This window comes from Salmo trutta, chromosome 6 (genome assembly GCF_901001165.1).
Source record: "Salmo trutta chromosome 6, fSalTru1.1, whole genome shotgun sequence".
Taxonomy (NCBI): domain Eukaryota; kingdom Metazoa; phylum Chordata; class Actinopteri; order Salmoniformes; family Salmonidae; genus Salmo; species Salmo trutta.
The window spans coordinates 26,590,814-26,615,611 of record NC_042962.1 but is presented as its reverse complement, the minus strand read 5'-3'; the positions used below and the strand labels follow the sequence as shown (position 1 = coordinate 26,615,611).

Here is a 24,798-nt window from a genome sequence, read left to right as displayed (position 1 = left end):
TGTCTGTCTGTCGTGAGAATCAGATCTGCCAGTGTACTGTTCTCTTTCTCAGACCCAGTGAGTGGGTCATGACAGACTGCTTGGGCGTTAGGTTGGGCCAGTAACCGAAAGATCGCTGGTTGGAATCCCTCACCTGACAAGGTGAAAAATCTGTCAATTCGCCCTTGAGCAAGGCACTTAACCCTCATTGCTCCTGTAAGTCGCTCTGGATATGAGCATCTGCTAATTGGCTTCAAGGTGGCGGCCCAACACAGTACTTTACAAATGATTTGCCACTTGTCTCACAAGAAGCTGAATTGATTATGTATGCTGATGACTGAACACTCCAGACATCAGCACCTACACCCAGCGTGAGTTCACTGAGACTCTTAGCAAGGAGTTACAGTCAGTGTCAGAATGGGTAATTAACAATCAACGGGTCTTAAATACATCTAAAACCAAAAGCATTTTATTCGGTTCAAAGCCTTCGTCTTAGACCTAAACCTCAACTGGAGCCGTGCATAAAGGGTGTGACCGTTGATCAAGTTGAAGAAGCTGAACTGCCAGGAGTAACATTGGATGGTCAGCTATCATGTTCAAGATGGGGAGCGGTATGTCTGCTATAAAAAAGACGTTCTGCATTTTGGACACAAAGATCAACTATATAAGGCTTTGATCTCATCCCATCTTGATTACTGTCCGGTAATACAGTCAGGCGCAGCAAAGAAAGACCTAGAAAAGCTGCAGCTGGCTCAAAACAAAGCAGCAGGGCTTGTCCTTAACTGCACACACAGAACTAACATCAACAACATGGATGACAGTCTTTCATGTTTGAGGGTTGAGGGGAAATAGACTACTTCTATTTAAAAAACATTTGTGTGTTGAAAATGTCTCACCACTTGTGTAATCTTCAACTGAAATCCCAATGGTCTCGAACTTGGAATTTCATTTAAAGTCATTGTCATATACGGCAGAGCACCCAGCTATTAAAGCGAGATCGTGCACCTGTTACCCATGCCACAACACTTGTATAATCCATTTTCATTCACTTCAAACAGACATACATACCACACACGCCACTATGGGCATCTTCACGGTACACAAACCAAAAACATATTTAATGCGTCGCTCAGTTATGTATAGAACCATGTCATCGTGAAATGCTCTGCCACCAGAGGTTACTCTGACAAAAAGCTTTAGCTTTAAAAAACAAAAAAAGCACATTGCCTCTCCTCTTTCTGAAGATCTAATGTATAAGAATATGAATATGTACAGTTGAAGTCGGAAGTTTACATACACTTAGGTTGGAGTCATTAACACTCATTTTTCAACCACTCCACAAATTTCTTGTTAACAAACTATAGTTTTGGCAAGTCGGTTAGGACATCTACTTTGTGCATGACACAAGTAATGTTTCCAACAATTGTTTACAGACAGATTATTTCACTGTATCACAATTCCAGTGGGTCAGAAGTTTACATACACTAAGTTGACTGTGCTTTTAAACAGCTTGTAAAATTCCAGAAAATCGTGGCTTTAGAAGCTTCTGATAGGCTAATTGACATCATATGAGTCAATTGGAGGTGTACCTGTGGATGTATTTCAAGGCCTACCTTCAAACTCATTGCTTCTTTGCTTGACATCATGGGAAAATCAAAAGAAATCAGCCAAGACCTCCACAAGAAAATTGGTAGACCTCCACAAGTCTGGTTCATCCTTGGGAGCAATTTCCAAACGGTCATCTGTACAAACAATAGTACGCAAGTATAAACACCATTGGACCACGTAGCCGTCATAAGCGCTCAGGAAGGAGACGCGTTTTGTCTCCTAGAGATGAACGTACTTTGGTGTGAAAAGTGCAAATCAATACCAGAACAACAGCAAAGGACCTTGTGAAGATGCTGGAGGAAACAGGTAAAAAAGTATCTATATCCACAGTAAAACAAGTCATATATCGACATAACTTGAAAGGCCGCCCAGCAAGGAAGAAGCTATTGCTCCAAAACCGCCAAAAAAAGCCAGACTATGGTTTGCAACTGCACATGGCGACAAAGATCGTACTTTTTAGAGAAATGTCCTCTGGTCTGATGAAACAAAAATAGAACTGTTTGGCCATAATGAGCATCGTTATGTTTGGAGGAAAAAGGGGGAGGCTTGCAAGCCGAAAAACACCATCCCAACCGTGAAGCAGAATCATGTTGTGGGGGTGCTTTGCTGCAGGAGGGACTGGTACACTTCACATAATAGATGGCACCATGAGGCAGGAAAAGTATGTGGATATATTGTCTTGAGATGTTGCTACATCAGTCAGGAAGTTAAAGCTTGGTCGCAAATTGGTCTTCCAAATGGACAACGACCCCAAGCATACTTCCAAAGTTGTGGCAAAATGGCTTAAGGACAACAAAGTCAAGGTATTGGAGTGGCCATCACAAAGCCCTGACCTCAATCCTATAGAAAATGTGTGGGCAGAATTAAAAAAGCATGTGCGAGCAAGGAGGCCTACAAACCTGACTCAGTTACACCAGCTCTGTCACAAGGAATGGGCCAACATTCACCCAACTTATTGTGGGAAGCTTGTGGAAGGCTACCCGAAATGACGTTTGACCCAAGTTAAACTATTTGAAGGCAATGCTACCAAATACTAATTGAGTGTATGTAAACTTCTGACCCACTGGGAATATGATGAAAGAAATAAAAGCTGAAAGAAATAATTCTCTCTACTATTATTCTGACATTTCACATTCTTAAAATAAAGTGTTGATCCTAACTAACCTAGGACAGGGAATTTTTACTAGGATTAAATGAAAAACTGAGTTTAAATGTACACGTAAACTTCTGACTTCAACTGTATATGAATCGTGTATAAATATAATTTTTGTTATCTCTTGGTGTCTTTCCTATACAGTGCACTTGGAAAGTATTCAGGCCCCTTGACTTTTTCCACATTTTGTTACTTTACAGCCTTATTCTAAAATTGATTACATACATTTTTTTCCTCATCAAAGTACTGAGTAAAGGGAAAGGAAAGGGGGATACCTAGTCAGTTGTACAACTGAATGCATTCAACTGAAATGTGTCTTCTGCATTTAACCCAACCCCTCTGAAAGGGTCTGAATACTTATGTAAATGTGATACACATCATGGGGTATTGTGTGATACAGTCCGTGCTGCTGAAAAACAGGTGTGAGACTAGTCAAAAGGGGGGGGAAATGATTTAATCCATTTTAGAACAAGTCTGTAACATAACAAAATGTGGAAAAGGTGCAGTTGAAAAGTATTCAGACACCTTGACATTTCCACATTTTGTTATGTTACACTCTTTTTCTAAAATGGATTAAATTGTATTTCCCTCTGACTAGTCTCCCAGTCCCTGCTGCTGAAAAACATTCCCACAGCATGATGCTGCCACCACCATGCTTCGCCGTAGGGATGGTGCCAGGTTTCCTCCAGACGTGACACTTGGCATTCAGGCCAAAGAGTTCAATCTTGGTTTCATCAGACCAGAGAATCTTGTTTCTCATGGTCTGAGAGTCCTTTATGTGCCTTGTGGCTAACTCCAAGTGGGCTGTCATGTGCCTTTTACTGAGGAGTGGCTTCCGTCTGGCCACTATCATAAAGGCCTGATTGGTGGAGTGCTGCAGAGATGGTTGTCTGTCTGGAAGGTTCTCCCATCTCCACAAAGGAACTCTGGAGCTCTGTCAGAGTGACCATCAGGTTCTTGGTCACCTCCCTGACAAAGGCCCTTCTCCCCCAATTGCTCAGTTTGGCCGGGCGACCAGCTCTAGGAAGAGTCTTGGTGGTTCCAAACTTCTTCCATTAAAGGATGATGGAGGCCACTGTGTCCTTGGAGACCTTCAATGCTGCATAAATGTTTTGGTACCCTTCCCCAGATCTGTGCCTTGACATAATCTTGTCTCGGACCTCTACGGACAATTCCTTCGACCTCATGGCTTGGTTTTTGCTCTGACATGCACTGTCAACTGTGGGACCTTATATAGACTGGTGTGTGCCTTTCCAAATCATGTCCAATCAATTAAATTAACCACAGGTGGACTCAAATCAAGTTGTACAAACATCTCAAGATGATCAATGGAAACAGGATGCACCTGAGCTCAATTTCGAGTCTTATAGCAACGGGTCTGAATACTTATGTAAGTAAGGTATTTCAGTTTTTTATTTAGTCAAAATTTGTAAAAGAAAATCTAAAAACCTGTTTTCGCTTTCTCATTATGGGGTATTGTGATTGATGAGGAACATGTTTTATTTCATCCATTTTAGAATAAGGCTGTAATATATCAAAATGTGGAAAAAGTCAAGGGATCTGAATACTTTCTGAAGGCACCGTATGTTTACTGTTTATATTTGGGTCAGTGCTTATTTACTTTTTATTTAAAAAATAATAATTTACGTAATATCTTATGTTGTTCTTGTCTTTTACTGTTCTGTACTTTGTCATAAATTTGTATGTTTTATGTGGACCCTAGGAAGAATAGCTGCTGCATGTGCAGTAGCTAATGGGAAACCTAATAAACTAAACTATACATGAAGTCCTTGGACCTTAAACCAAAAAGATGTAGGTATTTTTTTCATTAGTCAACTGTTGGTACAGTCCCAAAATGTTTTGCATGTCAGCGGTCAAGTTTTCAAGATATTGGACTTTCAAGAAGCAAAGTGTCACCGGCCACATCATCATGATGCAAAATGGACAGTGGACAATAAAAATATAGTTTTTGAGTGGATTTTCCCTTTAACTTCCCCTTACTTTGAGACCTTCATTTTAGAGCTTCACCTCTACGTACTCAAATGTAATCACACAAGCACAGGACACAGAAAATTGAAAGACCGATTCATTTTGAAGGTGAGCCAAGTACAAAACTGATGACACAGGTGAAATGTGTCATCATGCATCACGGCGAGCACGTATGTGTTGAGTGGAGGTCAAACAGGCAGACTGACGCAGAGTCCAGTTGAATGCGAGTCCAGCTATTGGCAGCGTCTCTATAGCCACTGTTTGCTAAGACCAGGGTAAAGACAGCATGGCTCGAGCAAGCTTCAGTAAGTCAATCACTAAGACGCCAAAGAGTGGTTTGACTTTGACAAGAGCATATGCCTCTAGAACAGAACGTTGTCTTCCCCGTTGCATTTTGTCAGAAAATGGGGCGCGATTCTAACAGGAAGGGAGGAGAACAGTTTCCATTGGCAGGACACAAGTGAACATCCCTTTCTCTGGCCTGGAGCTGGGGGAAACCTGAACGTTCCCAGTCAGGAAGATTTAAATAAGAGGATTTAACATTTCCAAAGGTCAGACTGTCACACAGAAAAATTTAAGGCAGCTTTTGGGTGGGTGGTTCTTTTCTGAAGAGAACCAAATGCTCGGCATAACACACCACAGACGTTGAGTGAAAATAGCATTTGCAAATTAAAGAGCAAGGCAATGACCCTAACACTGTAAATGTTGAGGGACATTGGTGGTGCAAGAACTTCTTCTATACAGTAGGCTAACATATGGAACAAGGGTACTTCACTTGTAGGGACTTAGGAAGACGAACCAATCATTGATGCCAGAGAGTGTCATAGGGCCTAGGGAGAGTGTCCTAGCCCTAACTCAGCTGTTGGTGTTGGCCAGAGAGGGAGGCAGGGCAGGGAAGGGAACATATGTTGAGTAGAGGCTGGCTGCTCAGCTGGCTTGGCTGTGGTTGGTGTGATCAGGCGATGGAGGAGGACTGTGAGGCAGCTTCCGGTGTTGAGAGGAGACTGACTGCTTGTCAGGACTGGAGAAGTGGAGTACACAAGCCATCGTTTGTTACCACACTGGTGACTTCCTACATCTTTATATCCTTCTCTTGTGAGTGTATTTTATCACGCCATAATCCACTGAAGTATACACTGCCCACATGGGTTCAAACAAGCATAACTTTATCAATCTCATGTTGGAGTCAGTCATAATTCAGAAATGAGGAACAGTAAAGCAGCCCTATATAGTTCCAATGCATTATTATTCATATGAATGGAACATACTGAGACTGGGAACTGGAGGTACCTCAGTGCGGCTGATGATTAAAACATGACAGCGTCAGCCACATCTCCAAAAGTAGCTCCATTTAGAGGAGTGAGAATAGAAACACAAGGAGAGCAGAGGGATTTTCAGGGCAAACATTCACCACGAAGCTATCCGCATGAGGCTGAATTGCCTGCAAGGGACCAAGAGAAACAAAGGTTTTGTCATAAACCCAACTGTCCACACCAACCCAGTAACCTCAATTACGACAGTCACCAAGTTCATGATTAAACCCTCCTTTCACTAGATATGGGATATGCTTGCTTACGCTCACCTGAATACAATGGAGAGCAGGTCAGCTTGAGGGTTGCTTGAGGTTACCTTTAAGCAAAGATTAAGCGGCAATTCCTTTTGAGCAAACGTTTACATTTTAAAGTACAAGACCTCTTAGCTAAATTCCTTCGCCGTCTATTTAATTCAAAATAAATATTTTAGATGCAATACAAACACCTTTTGTTATCAGCCATCAAGCCAATTTATGATTGATTTATAACGCCGTCAGCCAGGAGGGAAACACTCTGAAAACATTCCGACTGTCACAAAAGGCTCTAAGAATCTCTCTCACTAATGTGGTGTAGGTCAGAAATGAGGCCTGGGAGTATGAGTGCAGTAAGCTAAGCACCAAATCCTCCAGTAACACGAGCAAACCCTTCAACTCAAAGTAACCATGTTATCACTACTATCCCTCTTACCGGTGATTGGTGGATATCTCTACAACCTCAGCTTCCGGCCCCTCAACACACACTGCAGTAGATCCAAAGGTATCTGGCTGTGACAGCCAAGGGATGAGCCGCTCGCTCCGCGTCGATAAAACACCCAATCAGAAGTAGTGTATTATTTCTAGTCCCTGAGTGGTTGCATTCCATTTCACACCACATGGCCTTGAGCCCTGTGCCAGAGTCGCAGCCTACATTCCTGCGCTTTACAGCATTCCTTGGAGTTTTCTGTGGAGGTGTATCAAGTTTCACAGTTTATGGGAGTCCGTCGGGTGAAAGAGCCACAGGTGTATCCATTCCCACTGGCCACGGTGATAGACACACACTTGAGCAATAGGCAATATCAAACATGGATATGTTCCCTGAGTATGTTCACTGAGTATGTTCACTGAGTATGTCCTCGGTATGTCTTCACAGCCTCAGACATGGCCTCCCCTCTACTGCACACTGTGGGACGACCCTCCCACTCTGTCTGCCGAATTCTTTCTCTTTGCTCTTGGTTTTCCTTAATAGGATGCCGGTGGGCGGAGCCGGGAGGGTCGTCAGAGAAATGGGACACACCTGGGCTCGGGTGTGTCCCAGGATAAATGCACCTCTTCCCCATTCATTAGAGAGACTCCATACAGACACCTTTATCGATTTTGTTGTGGTATTTTTGTGGCCTTTAGGTTGTTTGCTTTGGCACCTTTCAACACCCCGCGTTATCACATTTATGCATGCAAAACACTCACTAACACTACTGATTAAACCCACCATTGTTAATTGTATTTAGTTGACTTTATTTATTAAATATATTTTGTTATTCCTTGTCTCCGCGTTGTCTCCCTTTTGTTACGAACTTCGAGCCGGTTCGTGACAAATGTCACTAAAGAACTAAAGCCATTCAGGAGATAGCCATAGCTGAAATATTGGTGTATCCTAGACCTGCTAGACAACATCATTTTCACGTTATTAGACTTCCTCTCATTGTTATCTAGTTGCTATCAACCGTCCTAAGGCAGTGTGGATGCAGAGCCGGCCCTACGTGGCGGCAACGAATGGGCATTGACCACCCTGATAGTATTTGTGCCCCCACCTCCCCCAGTTTTGTTTCCCAATAAACATAACAAATGGTATATGAATCACAATGCCCAGTTTTGCCAATGTGGTGTTGTCGGGCCTGCTAGTAGCACAGACCGGAACAGAGGCTTTGCCAGAGGCGCGCTCATGATTTGATTTAAATGCATTCTGATTGGGCACCTAGCCATGCGATGTCACAAGGTACCACCTTTCATTACCTTGTTTAGGAAAATCCTTGGATCCCACCCAGGGTGTGGTTAAATTGACCGTTTTTTCTCACAGGGAAGGGAAAAAGTTGTTTACTTTTCCAGATCGCTACAGCTAATAATAGGCTAAATAGTAGCTACTAGCTTCGTTAAATTTGGGCTGAATAATTTTAGCTGGCTAAGCAGCGTGGGTATCCAAACATGGCTGGACACTGCCAAGAGCAAAAAAAATGGAGGACCCTCATGTCAAGAGCAATTCCGAGCTCACTGAGCAGCCTGCTGGCCCAACCACCGAGGTTCAGCATGTTACATCGACGAACAGCCCAGCTTGTCCAGCAGGCATTTGAGAGGGGACCTGACAAGTACATTTCGCCAGGAAGGAGAATGGAATCAGAAACTTCTCATGAGGTTCAGCACAGCATGGAGGAGGCTGCAACTCATCTAAATGGTAAGCTACAACCTTTACGGCCCTGGCCGCCGTGCCAGAATTATTAATTCATTGGTTAACTCTCACGTAAGCCCACTGGTTGTTTGGATTTTTTATGTCATGTATAGTTTAGGCCTTTGCTTTTTACTTCAATGCATCTTTTGGATTTATCTGTGATTCTTAATGTCATTGCTTGCTTTTGCGGTTCTAATTGTTAGATATCCAGCTTTGTATTATTTTACAGGTATCGGGACAATTACCAATGTAGCCTATTGGTTGTGCTCTGAGGTGGTGTTAAACTCGGTCCCGTGTGGCTCAGTTGGTAGAGCATGGCACTTGCAATGCCGGGGTTTTGGGTTCAATTTCCACGGGGGACCAGTACGATAGAATATGTAAATGTGTGCACTCACTACTGTAAGTCGCTCTGGATAAGAGCGTCTGCTAAATGACTAAGATGTCAAATTGGCAGAGCATCTAACGTTACCCTTTCATCGCGCTGACTGGCGGTAGCCTTCTGTCCATGGTCCTGAATTGATGGTTACGGTGTGTGCCGTTTTAATGAGTGCATCTTGGTCTACCAGTCTTCGTGAGGCTTCTCTTCACCATCGCATGCTTTCTTGTGTGCAAAATGACAGTAGTAGTGTATATGGCTGCATTTCAGACAGGCCTCCATTTTAGGACATTTTGTATGTAGGACCAATACCGCGTGTAGCCTAAAACACTCTGTTATAATTCATTTGCAATACACAGTCATTGTATTGCAAATGAAAATGACACAGTCTACTTTGTTCACCCCCTCCCTGCTCTCTTGCTATAGCGTGTGTGTGAGTTCCTATTGGAATGGGAATTTACTCTTAATTGCCGGCAGATTCAAATGAGCTACTGCTGTGTAGGACATTTCACATCAGCTATGACTATAGAATATGCACTTAGTTTCATTTGGTTTTGCTTTTCTGGAACTTGATACTGTCCCAAGATGCACAGAAGTACAACGACAATAAACGGAGAAGTGGCGCCTTGATTATGCTCGCTGCGCAGCGCCACAAATTTGACAGAAATGTAATCTACAGTTGTAATTACTGAAGTTTAAGCGATGAAGCCTGTCAGAATCTTTGATAAGCTAGTGGTGCTCATCGAGCTGATCTTCACGTGTTGGTAGGCGCAAATGATGTGCAGGCCCATTACTGCAGATACGGCTGCATTTTGATACACGTCGCAGCGGTGGGGGCGCATATCTTTCGTGTGTTATTATATAAAGCGACGGTTTGTTGATTTGTGTATGGCTACATTTCATATACATTTCTGTACATACAGTATGAGAAGTAGTAAGACCAATCCGCCTTGTTTTATTGGAGCTCTAAAGCAATACTAGTTGTGCCCCCCCCCACATGGATTTAAAATGCCCCCTCGGGCATGTCATCCTGGAGCCGGGCTTGCCAGGGGGGCAGAGTGACCTCTGTAGGCTCTAGGAAAACCTTGCCGTTCAAACGGAGCCAGCGTGTGTAAATCCACATCTGAGCCAACAAGCCATCCCCTGGCAGGCATGTTCAGCACTTCAGATTAAACACTATATCAAGTGCCCAGCTGACAACACACACACACACGGTCCAAGGCACAACACCATTGTGTCCTCTTGAAGCTGAGAGTCAGCCTTGGAGTATTTCCCCCTCAGGCCAGGAGAGGAGCATGCATCAGTGAGCATTGAGCAGCACTGCCTTCTCCAACCCCCAGGCCAGTTCTAGAGGAAGTCCATTGACCCAAGCACTCACAAACTCATAAGAGAAGAGGAGGGGCTCGTACATTGTCACATAAATGACGGGAAAGAAAAGCAGATTTAAGTTATTTTGTTTCAATACTGGTTCAGACATGCATCCCATTGCCAATTTGCCACGCCTCAGGATGAAGAGGTCTTGTGACCCAGTTAAGACCTCAAAACATCCTTTCCAAACCTCCTTAAAGAAATCCTCCAGCGATATTTCGAATCTATCTGTGGCGTGCCACTTTCACAGTGGGAGGGTTTTGGGCTTTGTGTTCGGATGCTGTTTCAGTTGCTTGTTTGTTGGTTTGTTTGCTGTCTGAGAGACCAAGGGATTTGGATAATCAGTCTCTGGCCCGGGCTTCCAGCTGTTGGCCTACCTTCTCTTCCTGCCACAGCTGCACTGCATATATCATCAAGGGCTATTAGCAGACAGCGGATTAGCCCCTGACCAGGCTTAGCTCCGGCAGTGGGGCTGTCAGGGCTCTGATCCCTGCTCTTTCCCTGATTTATGCAAAGGCAGGGTGGGGGGGATACTGAGTGTCCACTGTTGTTAAATGGACTCAGACATGGACTCGCCTGATCGCCAGCCTTCTCCTCTCACTCTCTAATGGAACTCAGCAACAAGAGCCTTCAGATACTATAGGCTTATGTGGCACTTTTAAACAGTGAACTGCGATTTGACCCCCCTTGTGTTACCATGGGAGATACTGCCTCGCTCAGGGGATTATGAGTCAGATTTCTAATGCTGACAGTTTACCTAACGAGCACTTTTTATATGACAGTCTTTTGCTTGCACTTTTTGTTATGCGGTTGAACTAGCATGGAAAATGTGTTGGGCCGTCAGTGAGAGAGAGCCAAGTCACGCAATACGCCGCTAAACACTGTTCTGTTTAATTTGCCTGCATGTGACACAGGGGACAAATTCTAAAAAGCCTCCACTTAATCAATAATTCAGCTAGCCACATCTTTCCTGAGTTGTGAATGTTGTCGAGGTAAGAAGCCTGCATATAGCCTGCATTCACTTGTGTCATGTAAAACCTGGATAATGATGAAACCTGTCTAATTCTCTTGAATTATTTAGTGTTCGTATGACTTGTTCTCCATAGGAAAATTGCATCATACCAAAGCGAAAAATGTAGCCTAGAACAGATCTTTGTCATCGCTGGTTGTGCAATGCAATGAAAAGTAGGACAAACCATGCAAGAAAAAACCCAAATCGATATACAGTTTCCAACTCTGTCGCTAAAGGTAGATATCCAAAAAGCTGACGTCTCCATTTTATGGTTTACCAATAGCTCTTGGGTTGCCTCTCCCAGTTTAATATGGGGGGCTGGCAGATGGATCCACTGATTGATAGCAGTGCATGCCGTTTTCTAATTAGATATGTTGCACGTGATGCTAAACATGTGCGTCTCACTCAGGCAAATTGAGATGTAATCTCCTTCAAGTGTAAACAACATGTCAAAACAAATGTGTCATCATGGGCCAACGGTGTTACGTTTACATGTCGTTTGGACGGAGGCCCACAAAAATGAAGTTGTGTCATACATATCCTGAGGTATGCAGCAGATTTTCTCAGTAAAGTAGACCCCGAAGCAGGTTTTCCGGCAACATTTTAATTGAAAATTTACCGGAAGCAAATGCATTGGGTGCGTAACCTGATTAGGGCGTCCGCCCACGCTGCTCAGAATGAGAGAAATCACATTTCGATTATGGTAATTCATATTAGCAGAACATAGAAATCGAGGACGCAACGACGTGCGGTCCTTCTTACCGAATTCTGATGCGCACTTTGAAGATGTTAGAATAACTGTCCACATTTACTTTTCCTCAGCCAACGAGACGAGTAACGAACAGCAAAATCACTAGCCTATGTCAATCTACTATCACCCATAGTAGAAAAGTTGACCTATTCTATTGGTCAGCATGTTGAGAAAGAAATGGCCTGTTCCAAACAGACTCTGGGACACTTGTGGGACGATAGATCCCAAATTCATACAACCAGTAGGCCTAGTCTACATACATTTTTTTTGTAAACGATGGGGCTGGTGCAACAGATCAGAATGTTTAGCTTAAAATGTTGATAAACTATTATTTCTTCACATTATAAGCGCAGCAATGCGCACATGGCAGTAGGCCTGGGCTGCGTGCGAATGTTCGTTCCGTAATGCAATTAACGGGAAAACACATTGTCATACAGGACCGCACATGCGAGCGGTTTCATGTGACAGAGATTAAAATATCCATTAGAAAGAGGGGAGATCTAATATGCAACAACTAGCATGGGTTGCTAATATGACTAGGATTGTGCCTTTGGTTACTGGACAATGAAAGAAAGTTGATATAAAATAATTGCCTCCACAGATAGGGTATGATTTGGCTACTTTGAAGCAGGGTAAAACATGCCTCATAATATGTAATAAAACATTCAGGTTTCAAACAATTAAGAATATGTTTTCTAAATGCATACTGCCTCCAGCTCATTGCGAGGTGGTGTGTGATGCACGTTGCCTATGCATTTGCTGTTTGAGATGCTGTAGCAGCAGCTCTCATGCTATCTGTATGCTGTACACGTGTGATAAATAAGGTACATAATGAATATACTGTACACACGCGCCAATTTAATCCCACAAAATTATGTGAATTAATCTATACACAATAAGCATGACCAGTCAAATGTATTTCTGGTATTTCCATCAATGAATAGTTTAAAAAGCATTATTTTGCAATGGGATTTTTTCCTTCTTCTTCTGGACAGTTGGCCAGCAGGAATTTGATTTATTGACTTAACAAAATATATATGTAGGCCAAAAGCTGACTATTACCGGCTAACGGAAACACTGTCCTGAAGCTATCATAAATCCTAATGCTGTGTAGACTGTCTGTCTGTGTGTCTATGCTGGGGTCCTTAAATCCTCTAATGGGCAGTACAATTAGCACCAGTCAACAGCGGTGCCATTTTTTCTCTTTCATTCTACTGAAGAGCAAACAACACGACTATTTGTCCAATTCATGTCAGATGCTGACAGTCTCCTCAGGTCAGAATGACAGCAAAACTGTCTCTCTCTCATAGCTTAACACCACTGAAATGGCTGGGGGGGGGGGATCCGTATTCATTTGAAACCATCCAATTGTGTCATTTTGACAAGATAGCATACTATCAATTTCACTCTTCGCCAGGTGGAAACTGACATCAATTTCACAAAAAGCCACTCATCTGATGTTCCCAAAATGAAAGATGGAAGAAATAAACGTTTCATTGTAACTGCCAAGAAATTCACAGTGTTTGAATAAGATGACTGTGAAAAGACAAAGATTTGTCCTCACACTTCCCCACTGATGTGGTGTGAGAGGCATGCTCAGAGGAATGCAAATCCACTGAGGGTTTCCCTTGTGTTCCAGGCGATGTTTCTCCCTGGTTTAAAAAGCTAACTCAATGACGCAAAGCACCATCTGTAGGGCAGAGACAAGGGAGGGCCTCACAAGGGAGTCTGGCTGGCTGGTTGTCCCGAATGTTCATGATTCAGTCATGTTGGATAAGAAGAGACTAACTCAAAGATGCCAAGATCAGGGCAAGTTGGAACTACAAGTTTTCCATTAGAAAAAGCCAACATCTTCTTACGATTTCTCTAACAAAGGAAGGGAAGCTTAACTAAAGCCTGCCTGTACATTAAGTCCTCCTCTACACACTTATCTGAACCTTTCAGGGAATTAAATTGCAGATGAGCGTGAATATTTTCGAACCATTCTTCAGAACATTCCTCATGTATTGTTGGGCACACACGTGGATTAACCATACCAGATTCCATTACTGTCCTCAACACCATCATGATGTCACTTCCTGTTATGCAAGACGTGCATAGCATTAGTACGAGGCTGCAGTTATTTCCTATTTTGTTTTAGCACTGATCCAAATATAAACAGTAAACATACGGTGCCTTCGGAAAGTATTCAGATCCCTTGACTTTTTCCACATTTTGATACATTACAGCCTTATTCTAAAATGGATGAAATAAAACATGTTCCTCATCAATCACAATACCCCATAATGAGAAAGCGAAAACAGGTTTTTAGATTTTTTTGTTTTACAAATTTAGACTAAATTAAAAACTGAAATACCTTACTTACATAAGTATTCAGACCCATTTCTATAAGACTCGAAATTGAGCTCAGGTGCATCCTGTTTCCATTGATCATCTTGAGATGTTTGTACAACTTGATTTGAGTCCACCTGTGGTTAATTTAATTGATTGGACATGATTTGGAAAGGCACACAGCTGTCTATATAAGGTCCCACAGTTGACAGTGCATGTCAGAGCAAAAACCAAGCCATGAGGTCGAACGAATTGTCCGTAGAGCTCTGAGACAGGATTGTGTCGAGGCACAGATCTGGGGAAGGGTACCAAAAAATGTCTGCAGCATTGAAGGTCCCCAAGAACACAGTGGCCTCCATCATTCTTAAATGGAAGAAGTTTGGAACCACCAAGACTCTTCCTAGAGCTGGTCGCCCGGCCAAACTGAGCAATCGGGAGGAGAAGGGCCTTGGTCAGGGAAGTAACCAAGAACCCGATAGTCACTCTGACAGAGCTCCAGAGTTCCTCTGTGGAGATGGGAGAACCTTCCAGACAGACAACGATCTCTGCAGCACTCCACCAATCATTCCTTTATGGTAGAGTGGCCAGACTGAAGCCACTCCTCAGTAAAAGGCACATGACAGCCCACTTGGAGTTAGCCACAAGGCACCTAAAGGACTCTCAGACCATGAGAAACAAGATTCTCTGGTCTGACGAAGCCAAGATTGAACTCTTTGGCCTGAATGCCAAGTGTCACATCTGGAGGAAACCTGGCACCATCCGTACGGTAAAGCATGGTGGTGGCAGTATCATGTTGTGACGATGTTTTTCAGCGGCAGGGACTGGGAGACTAGTCAGGATCGAGGGAAATATGAACGGAGCAAAGTACAGAGAGATCCTTGATGAAAACCTGTTCCAGAGCGCTCAGGGCCTCAGACTGGGGCGAAGGTTCACTTTCCAACAGGACAACGACCCTAAGCACACAGCCAAGACAACGCAGGAGTGGCTTCGGGACAAGTCTCTGAATGTCCTTAAAGGGCCCAGCCAGAGCCTGAACATGAACCCAATCAAACATCTCTGGAGAGACCTGAAAATAGCTGTGCAGCGACGCTCCCCATCCAACCTGACAGAGCTTGAGAGAATCTGCAGAGAAGAATGGGAGAGCTTGGCAAGCTTGTAGCGTCATACCCAAGAAGAGTTGAGGCTGTAATCGCTGCCAAAGGTGCTTCAACTGAGTAAAGGTTCTGAATACTTACGTAAATGTGATATTTATTTATTTAAATTTTTTTGAATAAATTTGAAAAAAATCTAAACCTGTTTTTGCTTAGTCATTATGATTGATGAGGGAAACATTTTTTTTAAATCAATTTTAGAATAAGGCTGTAACGTAACAAAATGTGGAAAAAGTCAAGGGGTCTAAATACTTTTCGAATGCACTGTAGGCAGGGGAGCTTTTCCCTGTTGTGACTGGGCAAACTGGGTTGCGTTAATAAGGACAGCGCTGCTTTGAGGAGGGGAATCGTGAACATCTTTGTCTCTCCAAGCAGCCATCCATAAATAATTCAGGTGTGGGAGTTTAAGTAAGAAGTTTTGATGTCGCTGCATCTCCCCCTCTGCACCTTTTTATATGACTCACTGTGTTGAGAAGCCTGAGGAGGGAGGCTGACCACTGTTGTCGTCCTCCGGCAGGTCAGCTCTCCTTCTCAGGTTACACCATTAAATATTCACCCTGTACCTTTGCATAATTTACCTCGTCAACATACTGGGGAAATTACTTGGAGAAACAGGAAGTCATTGGAAGGTCTGTAATGGTGACAGGAGCAGTAAGTCTTGGGGTATGGCTTTCTAAGTGCACTGCACTTAAAACCAAGTGAATGAAGATGGGAAGGTTATGGGAATTCTTTACCTTTTCTGAAAAGAGAGAGAATGAGAGAATAGCCTCCCAATTTGCCTCACTGGTTATGGTGAAAATGTGGCACAAACCAAATAGGCCTACTTCAGCGTCTTTGGTGGTTTCTCTTCAAATGCTACATGGCCAACATTTTTCACCATGACTCTTTTCAGAGGCCATGGCAACACTGCTGAACTTTTACAGAGTTGGATATCCATAAAGTGAGGAGGAATGCCATCTGGAAGGTGTATGTAGTATCCCAGGGCAGGACCCTGGCGAGGTCTCCTGCTCTCCACTGATTTTAGATCAATGTTTCGGGAAAAGCTTGATTCTATGGCCTCTTGTCTGTTTAAATAAGAAAGATTATACGTTGCTGCTCTTTTGTGGCCAGTATAATGGTCCCCGTCATGTGATCCGGACTACAATTCCAGAGTGGTTACTGCTGCAGCCCGGGCCGGCGCACATGGCGGCTCTTCCAACAGATGTTTTTAGTTTGTTTTGCAGTCTCTCTCTCTCTGAGCTGGGAGGCACAGAGCCAGAGAGGTGATCCATGACGCAAGCCTTTCCTTGTTACACTAAGTGAACAAAAATGTGCTCTGCGTGGAGAAGCAGCAGGTAGCCTAGCGGTTGAGAGCATTGGGCCAGTAACAGAAAGGTTGATGGTTCGAATCCCCAGGCTGACTAGGTGAAAAATCTGCCGATGTGCACTTGAGCACGGATTGCTCCTGTAAGTCGCTCTGGATAAGAGCGTCATGTAAAATGAGAATAAACATGGCTTTGTTGTACAGATTCTTCTATTATTGTACTATAAACCTTCGGGGAGAGACGGGTGGAACTTCTAAATGCTCCGACACATAGGTCATGACCAGCCATTCTGCATATTACGCTATCTATCTATGAAGATCTATCTATGAGAAAATGCAAAAATGTGTCAACCATTTCGAACAACCATGCAGCATGTAGATATCATGTACTATCATGTAGATATCATGTACTATCATGTGGATATCATGTACTATCATGTGGATATCATGTACTATCATGTGGATATCATGTACTATCATGTGGATATCATGTACTATCATGTAGATATCATGTACTATCATGTAGATAGTAACCGAAAGGTTGCAAGATCGAATCCCCGAGCTGACAAGGTAAAAATCTGTCGTTCTGTCCCTGAACAAGGCAGTTAACCCACTGTTCCTAGGCCGTCATTGAAAATAAGAATTTGTACTTAACTGACTTGCCTAGTTAAATTAAAGTCAAATAAAAAAAGAAAAAGATATCATTGGTCATTTAAGCATACTGTAAAGTCGAGTTACTATGGCTCTTTCTATGGGAAGGACTTTAGTTTCCTTGAGGACACTGTTGTAATAACTGCTAATAACATTTCCATCACTATTGGGTGAGAAACAATAAACAGAGGTTGTCCTATATGTTATTCATTTGAAACCAAAGCTCTCGGCTACTTCACAGTGTTTCTTCAGCCTCCTTTCCAGAGGATGCAGCAACATTCTAACATATTTTAGTCCTCAGCACGCCTGGCAGTAGAGTACATGACAGCAGAGCACATGACAGCAGAGCACGTGACAGCAGAGCACGTGACAAGCCACTGTCTCTTAGCTTGAAGGAGTTGCACGACGCAACAGATTCAACTTCGGAATCTCCGAAAGATCTCAGGAACGGCTCTCTCTCTCTCCTGCCTCCTTCATAAATGGAAGATGGAACCACTGACACGGTTCCTGCGCTCCAAATGGCACGACTCCTTATGTAGTGCACTACCTTTAACCAGAAGTAGTGCACTATTTAGAGAATAGGGTGCCATTTGGGACACAGACCGAGATAACATGGAGAGGGAGATTAATGATTATCAGCATTGATCATCTGCCATGGCTGCCATTTTATATACACTATATGAGAACATTAAACCAGTGACTTCAAGAGAAACATAGACCTCTTCCTACTTTATTCAATGAAGAAAAAAATGAGGTAATGAAATGAGGTAATGTGTCGGTTTTAATAGGGCCCTTCTTTGTCGTCCCATTATCTCGTGGTAAGGCCAGTGCAGATGGGGGTGGGCTGAGGATGCATTGCTCTCCATGGTCTCCACCCGGATTCACCTAAATACACTCACCTCACTGATCAGACGTGCAATCCTGTGAGTGTGTGTGTGTGTTTGTGTGTGCATGTTTGCGCGTGCGTGCGTAGGCTACTTGCCTGCGAGCTCTTCCACCGCTGATTGTGATTGTAAGAACAGGCTTAGAAGGTTTAGAACCCGGCTGATGTTAACGCCATATGTGTGGAGGGAGACATTCTGGTTCGGAATCACTTTAAATGTCAATATCTCTGTCAGAGAGTGGCTGGAGGGTTTGCTGCTCCATCCATCCATCCCTACCCCCACTCTGTGTGGAGACAGCCAGCACACTCCCAATGCTACAGCCTGGCTGCTCTGCTCAGAGTTATGCAACAGAGAGAGACCAGCAAGCTGTAGGCCTAAAACACACCCTCCCTCCCTTCCCTCTCCTCTATCCTACCCAATCCTCCCCCTCTGCCTGGCAACACCAGCCAGCAGCAGTAGGAGCAAAACTAGCTCAGATCGAACTGCACAGAATGAACATAGGCCTCAGTGTGGGCAAACCACAGAAGGCCATCATGACATCATCACTACACTATAAAAGCGAACCGCAATTGTGCTGATCCTTTTGGATACCGTTATTGCATGTTGTAACAATGTAACTACTAAGTTCTAGGACAGTATGCCTTTGTGTTTTTACGACACATGCTCAAATGATTCGGCCTGGAAAGAATAGGACGCATATTAACTGTTTTAAATAGGCCATGTTTGCGTCTAATAGCCTGGGACTGTACAGGGACAAAGAACTGATCCCAACGCCTGTAAGGGACAGTAAACAGACATGTATTATAACGTTGTCCTTGATGTGCTGTTTGCTACAGTGTAGATGGCATCAGAAGTGTTACAAAGTTGCCAATAGCGCCAGACAGTGCCAATTGATAACAGGCAGTTTATAATAATAGGCGTGCAAATAGTCTAATTCTAGCCATCACAATCTAACCTTGCTTGCCATGGTAGAATGCTCATCACAGAAATGTTGTTTTTGTATTGCTTGCACATCAGAACAGTGCTCTCTGTGTAGGACACTTTCTGAGGTCATTCTGCAGAATACAGTACAACTTTGGGCATTGGCTTGGGCATTTGGAGACAGACGCAGAGTCTATTTGAACGACCAACTCTGGACCCTGTTACCACTATATGGAGTTTAGGATAATAACATGCATTGTATACTTTAAGTAGCCTGTGCCTCCTGAACCTATGTCATATCTGTGGTGGCATGATTCATCAATGCGCAATAGTTGCTCTTGCACGCAATTTCATCTGCAGCCATGGCTGACTCAATGTTACAACATGATGTGGCCTTACCTCTTCCAGAATGTTGACTGTGTTCCTACAGCTCTGCAAACGGGTCGTGAAGCTGGATGTGGTAGGAGAATTGTAGTCCTCGGTTGTCTCCGAGAGAAACTCGGACACCGATATTTGATCAGGCATCCTTCAGCAGGGAATCGCCCAGAAGAGGATGGCAAGAATTGTTGAGAAAATCCTAAATCATGAAAAAACAACTACCGAGGAAAATTACGTGATGTCTAACCGTGTGTAACTGGGTGGAAAACAGATAGTTTAGGATACTAACTAGATAGCGAAATTACAAAAAAAATGCGTCTCTTCTCGAATTACTTGTTTGGTTCTCCTATGACTTCACTGTCCCCAAGGGAAAAGGGAATGGATACAAATTCTCCCCTTCCTCTCTTCTCCTCTCGCCCGAATCCCTTGCGCAAATAACCAAAACACAATCGCTTAATTACTGTCCTATGCTGCCTTGCTGTAAAATAGAATAGCGGATTCCATCATGTTTTGCTGATGTTCAATACGATACTTTCCCGATAATATTTTCTACAACCAGAAATCTTTCTATGTAATCAATTATAATATGTGCTCTCTCCAATTGCTGAATTTCGTCTCTTTTCTTCTCTTCTCTCCGTTTCTCTTTCGAATGCAACGCTGTCTTGACATTCACAACCACTCTCCCTCCCGCTCTCTCGCTCTCTCTCTCTCACCCACCTCTGATGACGGAGACAAACAAGGAAGAACTCTGCGCATGTCTATGATCTCGGACATAATACTCAGAGACAATCCGCAGTAAAAAACTACCCCTATTCGAGGGTGTACTGAAGTCATCGAATAATATGCTATGTGAAAAGGAAAATGTGTCCAATAATTCATATTCTAAGACTCTATTTGGCCGATGCTATGGACAGTATTGTTTATGATCATAATAGCCTATCTGCCTATATATATTTACCAATGAGATATATATATTTACAAATACCAATTGACTGTACTACTGTGTTATTAATATAAAATGGTACTTAATTATAAACATGTAAAATAGTTTATATTAATTGAAGCCTAAAGAAATGCATTAAAAGATAATTTAGCTGATTGAAAACCTCAATGGTGGCTCGTGTATTTATTATTGGGGAATTGCAGTCTATAAATACTTATCAGATCTATTGAGTTAAGGTACAGGTCTGAACAATATCCCTCCATAGGTAAAAATGTGATGGTAAATTACATAGCCCATAACAGGGATTAGATTATGTCCTACAGTGATACATTGAAGTGCGTGCCTGTAGTCTTGGAATGCCTGTAATTTAGCAGTGCAACATTGAGAAAAAACATTGGTGGTGAATAATGAAAGTGTTCAATCTGATATGATAGGCTCTTGGTCAATTTACACTTACCACTAGACTAAAGCAATACCACAAAGAAATATGATTTAAGGATTTTAGACACAAGAGAATAGTCTCTGAATATTAAGAGGTGATACAATGTTTCAGTATCAACAGAATTTAGAGGGTCTTACCGACTCGGATTCCATAAAGAATCTTTAGATGAGAAATTTGACGGACGGGAAGAGGAGGATCTCATGACTTGACTGTCACCTTATAACCTAAATCAAATAAGAATCACATGAGCAGAGTTCTGTTGCTCTCTAGACATCAGAGAGTGTGGTAAAGCCGGGGGAAGAATCAAGATAACACAACTTTGTATAAAAAAATGCCTATAGGCAACCAATAGTATATTCATAAATAATTTTACCACACAGGAACAGTACTCTGATGAGAAAGCATTGTTTTGCATACAGTAATACATATCTTTTAATAGGTTCATTTGTTAGCCAACATAAAAGTTCTAATTTTGGACTTATTGAAAATAATACCATGTCCATCTCTAACCCTTTCAAGAGCACTCATATTCCAAAGAAAAAGAAGAACATGGGCTCTACGTCACGCCTCAACTTACCGAAATCGATGCACATCAAATCTGGAATCTGAACAGAGTGAATGTCCTCTTGATTGATGCAGAAGAGAATATTTCCTGGGTGCATCATATCAGGCTCATTGTGAATAGTCATCCAACTGGGGTTCAGTAATGGCTATACTTTTAACTTAAGAGCTGAAAGGAGAGAGTGATGTCCCCTAGCAATGGATCCCGTGAAGATCAGTCACAGTGCGGGCAGGAAGGGAGAAACCCGCCATGTGAGCAGGAAAATAGCCACTTACAATGAGCTGGATCTAATGGTTGGCCTACAGGAACTGAGGAAACCCAGAAGGCACTCAAACAGGAAATGTGGGATCTGGGTAAACAGAAAAAGCCAAGAAGTTTCCTCGCTCCCTCGAGCTGATTTTAACTACAGCTGTTGTACCCAATGATGTATATAAACCCTGAATTGTTGATGCTATGTATTGGCCATTGAGAGGCTTTGAAGCCACTGGTCGGCCATATTTCAGATGGCACTCTCCAGTAGGAGCAGTCCTCCATAGGAATGAATGGAATTCTACAGTATTTCAATTAAATGTTTCAAGGACAAAATTACATGTATATAAATAAGTATTTTGTTGTTGTAGTGGGAACAGTAACATTAGTAATCTAAAAAAATATATACTTTATGGAAAATGCTTTAATATGTTTTTATTTTTATGTTAAGCTCATATAATATAATTTAAAACTATGCATTAAGGTGTCTATTATAGAATAAATGTGTCAAAAACTAAAGTAGACAGTAATACATGCATTTCTATAGCTTCCAAAATGTTTTTTTTTTACAACACAGCGCCCCCTATCAGTTATGAGTGTATATACACTCACCGGACAGTTTATTGGGTACACCACCCATTCACGGAAATTGAAAAGCTCTTACGGCCACTTGACTCACTGTCTGTGTCTTGCTATATAAAGCAGGCAGACAGGCTTCGGGACATTCAGTCACTGTTCGATTGAATGTTAGAATGGGCAAAATGTGTGACCTAAATGACTTTGAGTGTGGTATGATCGTAGGTGCATGCCCTCCTGGGCTTTTCACGCACGACAGTGTCTAGGGTGTCCCGAGAATATTGCGACAAACAAAAAACATCTAGTCAGCGGCAGTCCTGTGGGCAAAATCAGCTCGTTTATGAGAAAGGTCGAAGGAGAATGGCAAGAATCATGCAAGCTAACAGGCGGGCCACCATCAGACAAATAACGGCGCAGTACAATAGTGATGTGCAAAACGGCATCTCGGAAAGCACAACTCGAAGATCCTTGTCACGGATGGGCTATTGCAGCACTGGGTTCCACTCCTATCAGCTAAAATCTAGAAGAAGCGGCTCCAGTGGACACGTAATCACCAACACTCTACAATTGAGGAGTGGAAAAGAAAAACATTGCGTGATCTGACGAATCCTGGTACCTATTGCGTCAGGCTGATGGCAGAGTCAGGTTTTGGCATAAGCAGCATGAGCCCATGGACCCATCCTGCCTGGTATCAAAGGAACAGGCTGGAGGCGTACCACCGTCCAATCTGCAGCAACTTTGTGGTGCCATTGTGTCAGCATGGACCAACATCCCTGTGGAACGTTTCCGACTTGTAGAATCCATTCCACAAACAATTTAGGCTGTTCTGGAGGCAAAGAGGTCCGACCCAATACTAGATGGGTGTACCTAAAAAACTGTCCTGTGAATGTATAAATCATTGGTCGTACCACTGAACAGGCTGAAAGTAAGGCTGTTTGTCAAGGTTATTCAATTTACATTTGAGTCATTTAGCAGACACTCTTATCCAGAACAACTTATAGTAGTGAGTGCATACAGGTCCCCTGTGGGGATCAAACCCACAACCCTGGCGTTGCGAGTGCCATGCTCTACCAACTGAGCCATATTATTTTACATGGTTATTGATGACAACCACAACCCCAATTTTCCTTGTTAAAAATGTTTCTTTATTTTACAAAAACTAAGAGTTAATTATTGGAAAAAAATTGTTGTATCATTTTCTGTTCCAGTAATTGTCCTGTTTTTCACTGTGGTGACTGTCTGACCGTGCTTTTGTGAGACGCAGAGTAGGTGAGTGGATGATCTCTGCATGTGTAGTTCCTATCGTGAAGCATGGATGAGGAGGTGTGACGGTGCTTTGCTGGTGACACTGTCAGTTTTTTATTTAGAATTCAAGGCACACTTAATCAGCACGGCTACCACAGCATTCTGCAGCGATACGCCATCCCATCTGGTTTGCGCTTAGTGGAACAGGACAATGACAGGACAATGACCCAACACACCTCCAGGCTGTGTAAGGGCTATTTGACCAAGAAGGAGAGTGATGGAGTGCTGCATCAGATGACCTGGCCTCCACAATCACCCGCCCTCAACCCAATTGAGATGGATTGGGTTGAGTTGGACCGCAAAGTGAAGGAAAAGCAGCCAACAAGTGCTCAGCATATGTGTGAAATCCTTCAAGACTGTTGGAAAAGCATTACAGGTGAAGCTGGTTGAGAGAATGCCAAGAGTGTGCAAAGCTGTCATCAAGGCAAAGGGTGGCTACTTTGAAGAATCTAAAATATAAAACATTTTGATTTGTTTAACACTTTTTTGGTTACTACATGATTTCATATGTGTTATTTCATAGTTATGATGTCTTCACTATTATTCTACAATGTAGAAAATAGTATACATTTAAAAAAAAAACTTGAATGAGTAGGTGTGTCCAAACTTTTGACTGGTACTGTATATAAAGACAATGATGAGAGGTTAACATGATAACAAATCATTATCCGAAAAGTCTTGACTGAAAATTAAGCATAGACTGCGTTTGACCTAGCTCGTTATGAATTTATAGCCTGGCATATCATCTCAGAGAGAGTTAACCTTTTGCAGAGTTGCATTATCTCTGAAATCTTTTTAAATCAACAGCCCAGTGATCCAAGTCCACAAAACATCCATCATAGCCTCTGACGACCCTGATTCCTTGCATTACTGTCTGTCCGGCCTCGCTTAGAAACTATGGCTGTGATGGATGTGTAGGCCTAGGGGTGTGATCCTTTGTCTGTACAATATCGTGGGATCCTTTGTACAATACTGTGGGGAGAATTTCCTCCATGGAGGCTAGGTTGAAGAAGGGTATATTTTGAACCTAGCACGGGGGACAGTTGTTCACAATTCTACTTCAGTTAAAGGTAGACTCAGCAATGTGACATACATGCAGAAAGTTAACAGCAAAGTGGGCCAATTTCCGCAACAG

The 24,798-nt window shown here is 42.8% G+C and overlaps 1 protein-coding gene across 9 annotated transcripts in view; it reads right to left on the bottom strand.

Annotated features, from left to right (window-relative positions):
- Positions 1-21,188, bottom strand: part of asap1b (ArfGAP with SH3 domain, ankyrin repeat and PH domain 1b) — a 72,152-nt gene extending 50,964 nt beyond the window's left edge. For 3 of the 9 annotated variants that reach the window (XM_029755981.1, XM_029755979.1, XM_029755980.1), the window contains exons 1-2: positions 21,109-21,188; positions 19,608-19,734 (exon numbers count right to left, since the gene is read on the bottom strand). In XM_029755981.1, coding sequence (XP_029611841.1) covers positions 19,608-19,734; positions 21,109-21,173 — 192 coding nt within the window. In that variant the 5' untranslated portion in view covers positions 21,174-21,188. Of the gene's footprint in view, positions 1-19,607; positions 20,360-21,108 lie in introns of those variants that run through there. The other 6 variants (XM_029755976.1, XM_029755974.1, XM_029755977.1 and 3 more) reach the window with 3 other exon arrangements.
- Positions 21,189-24,798: the final 3,610 nt, after the last annotated feature.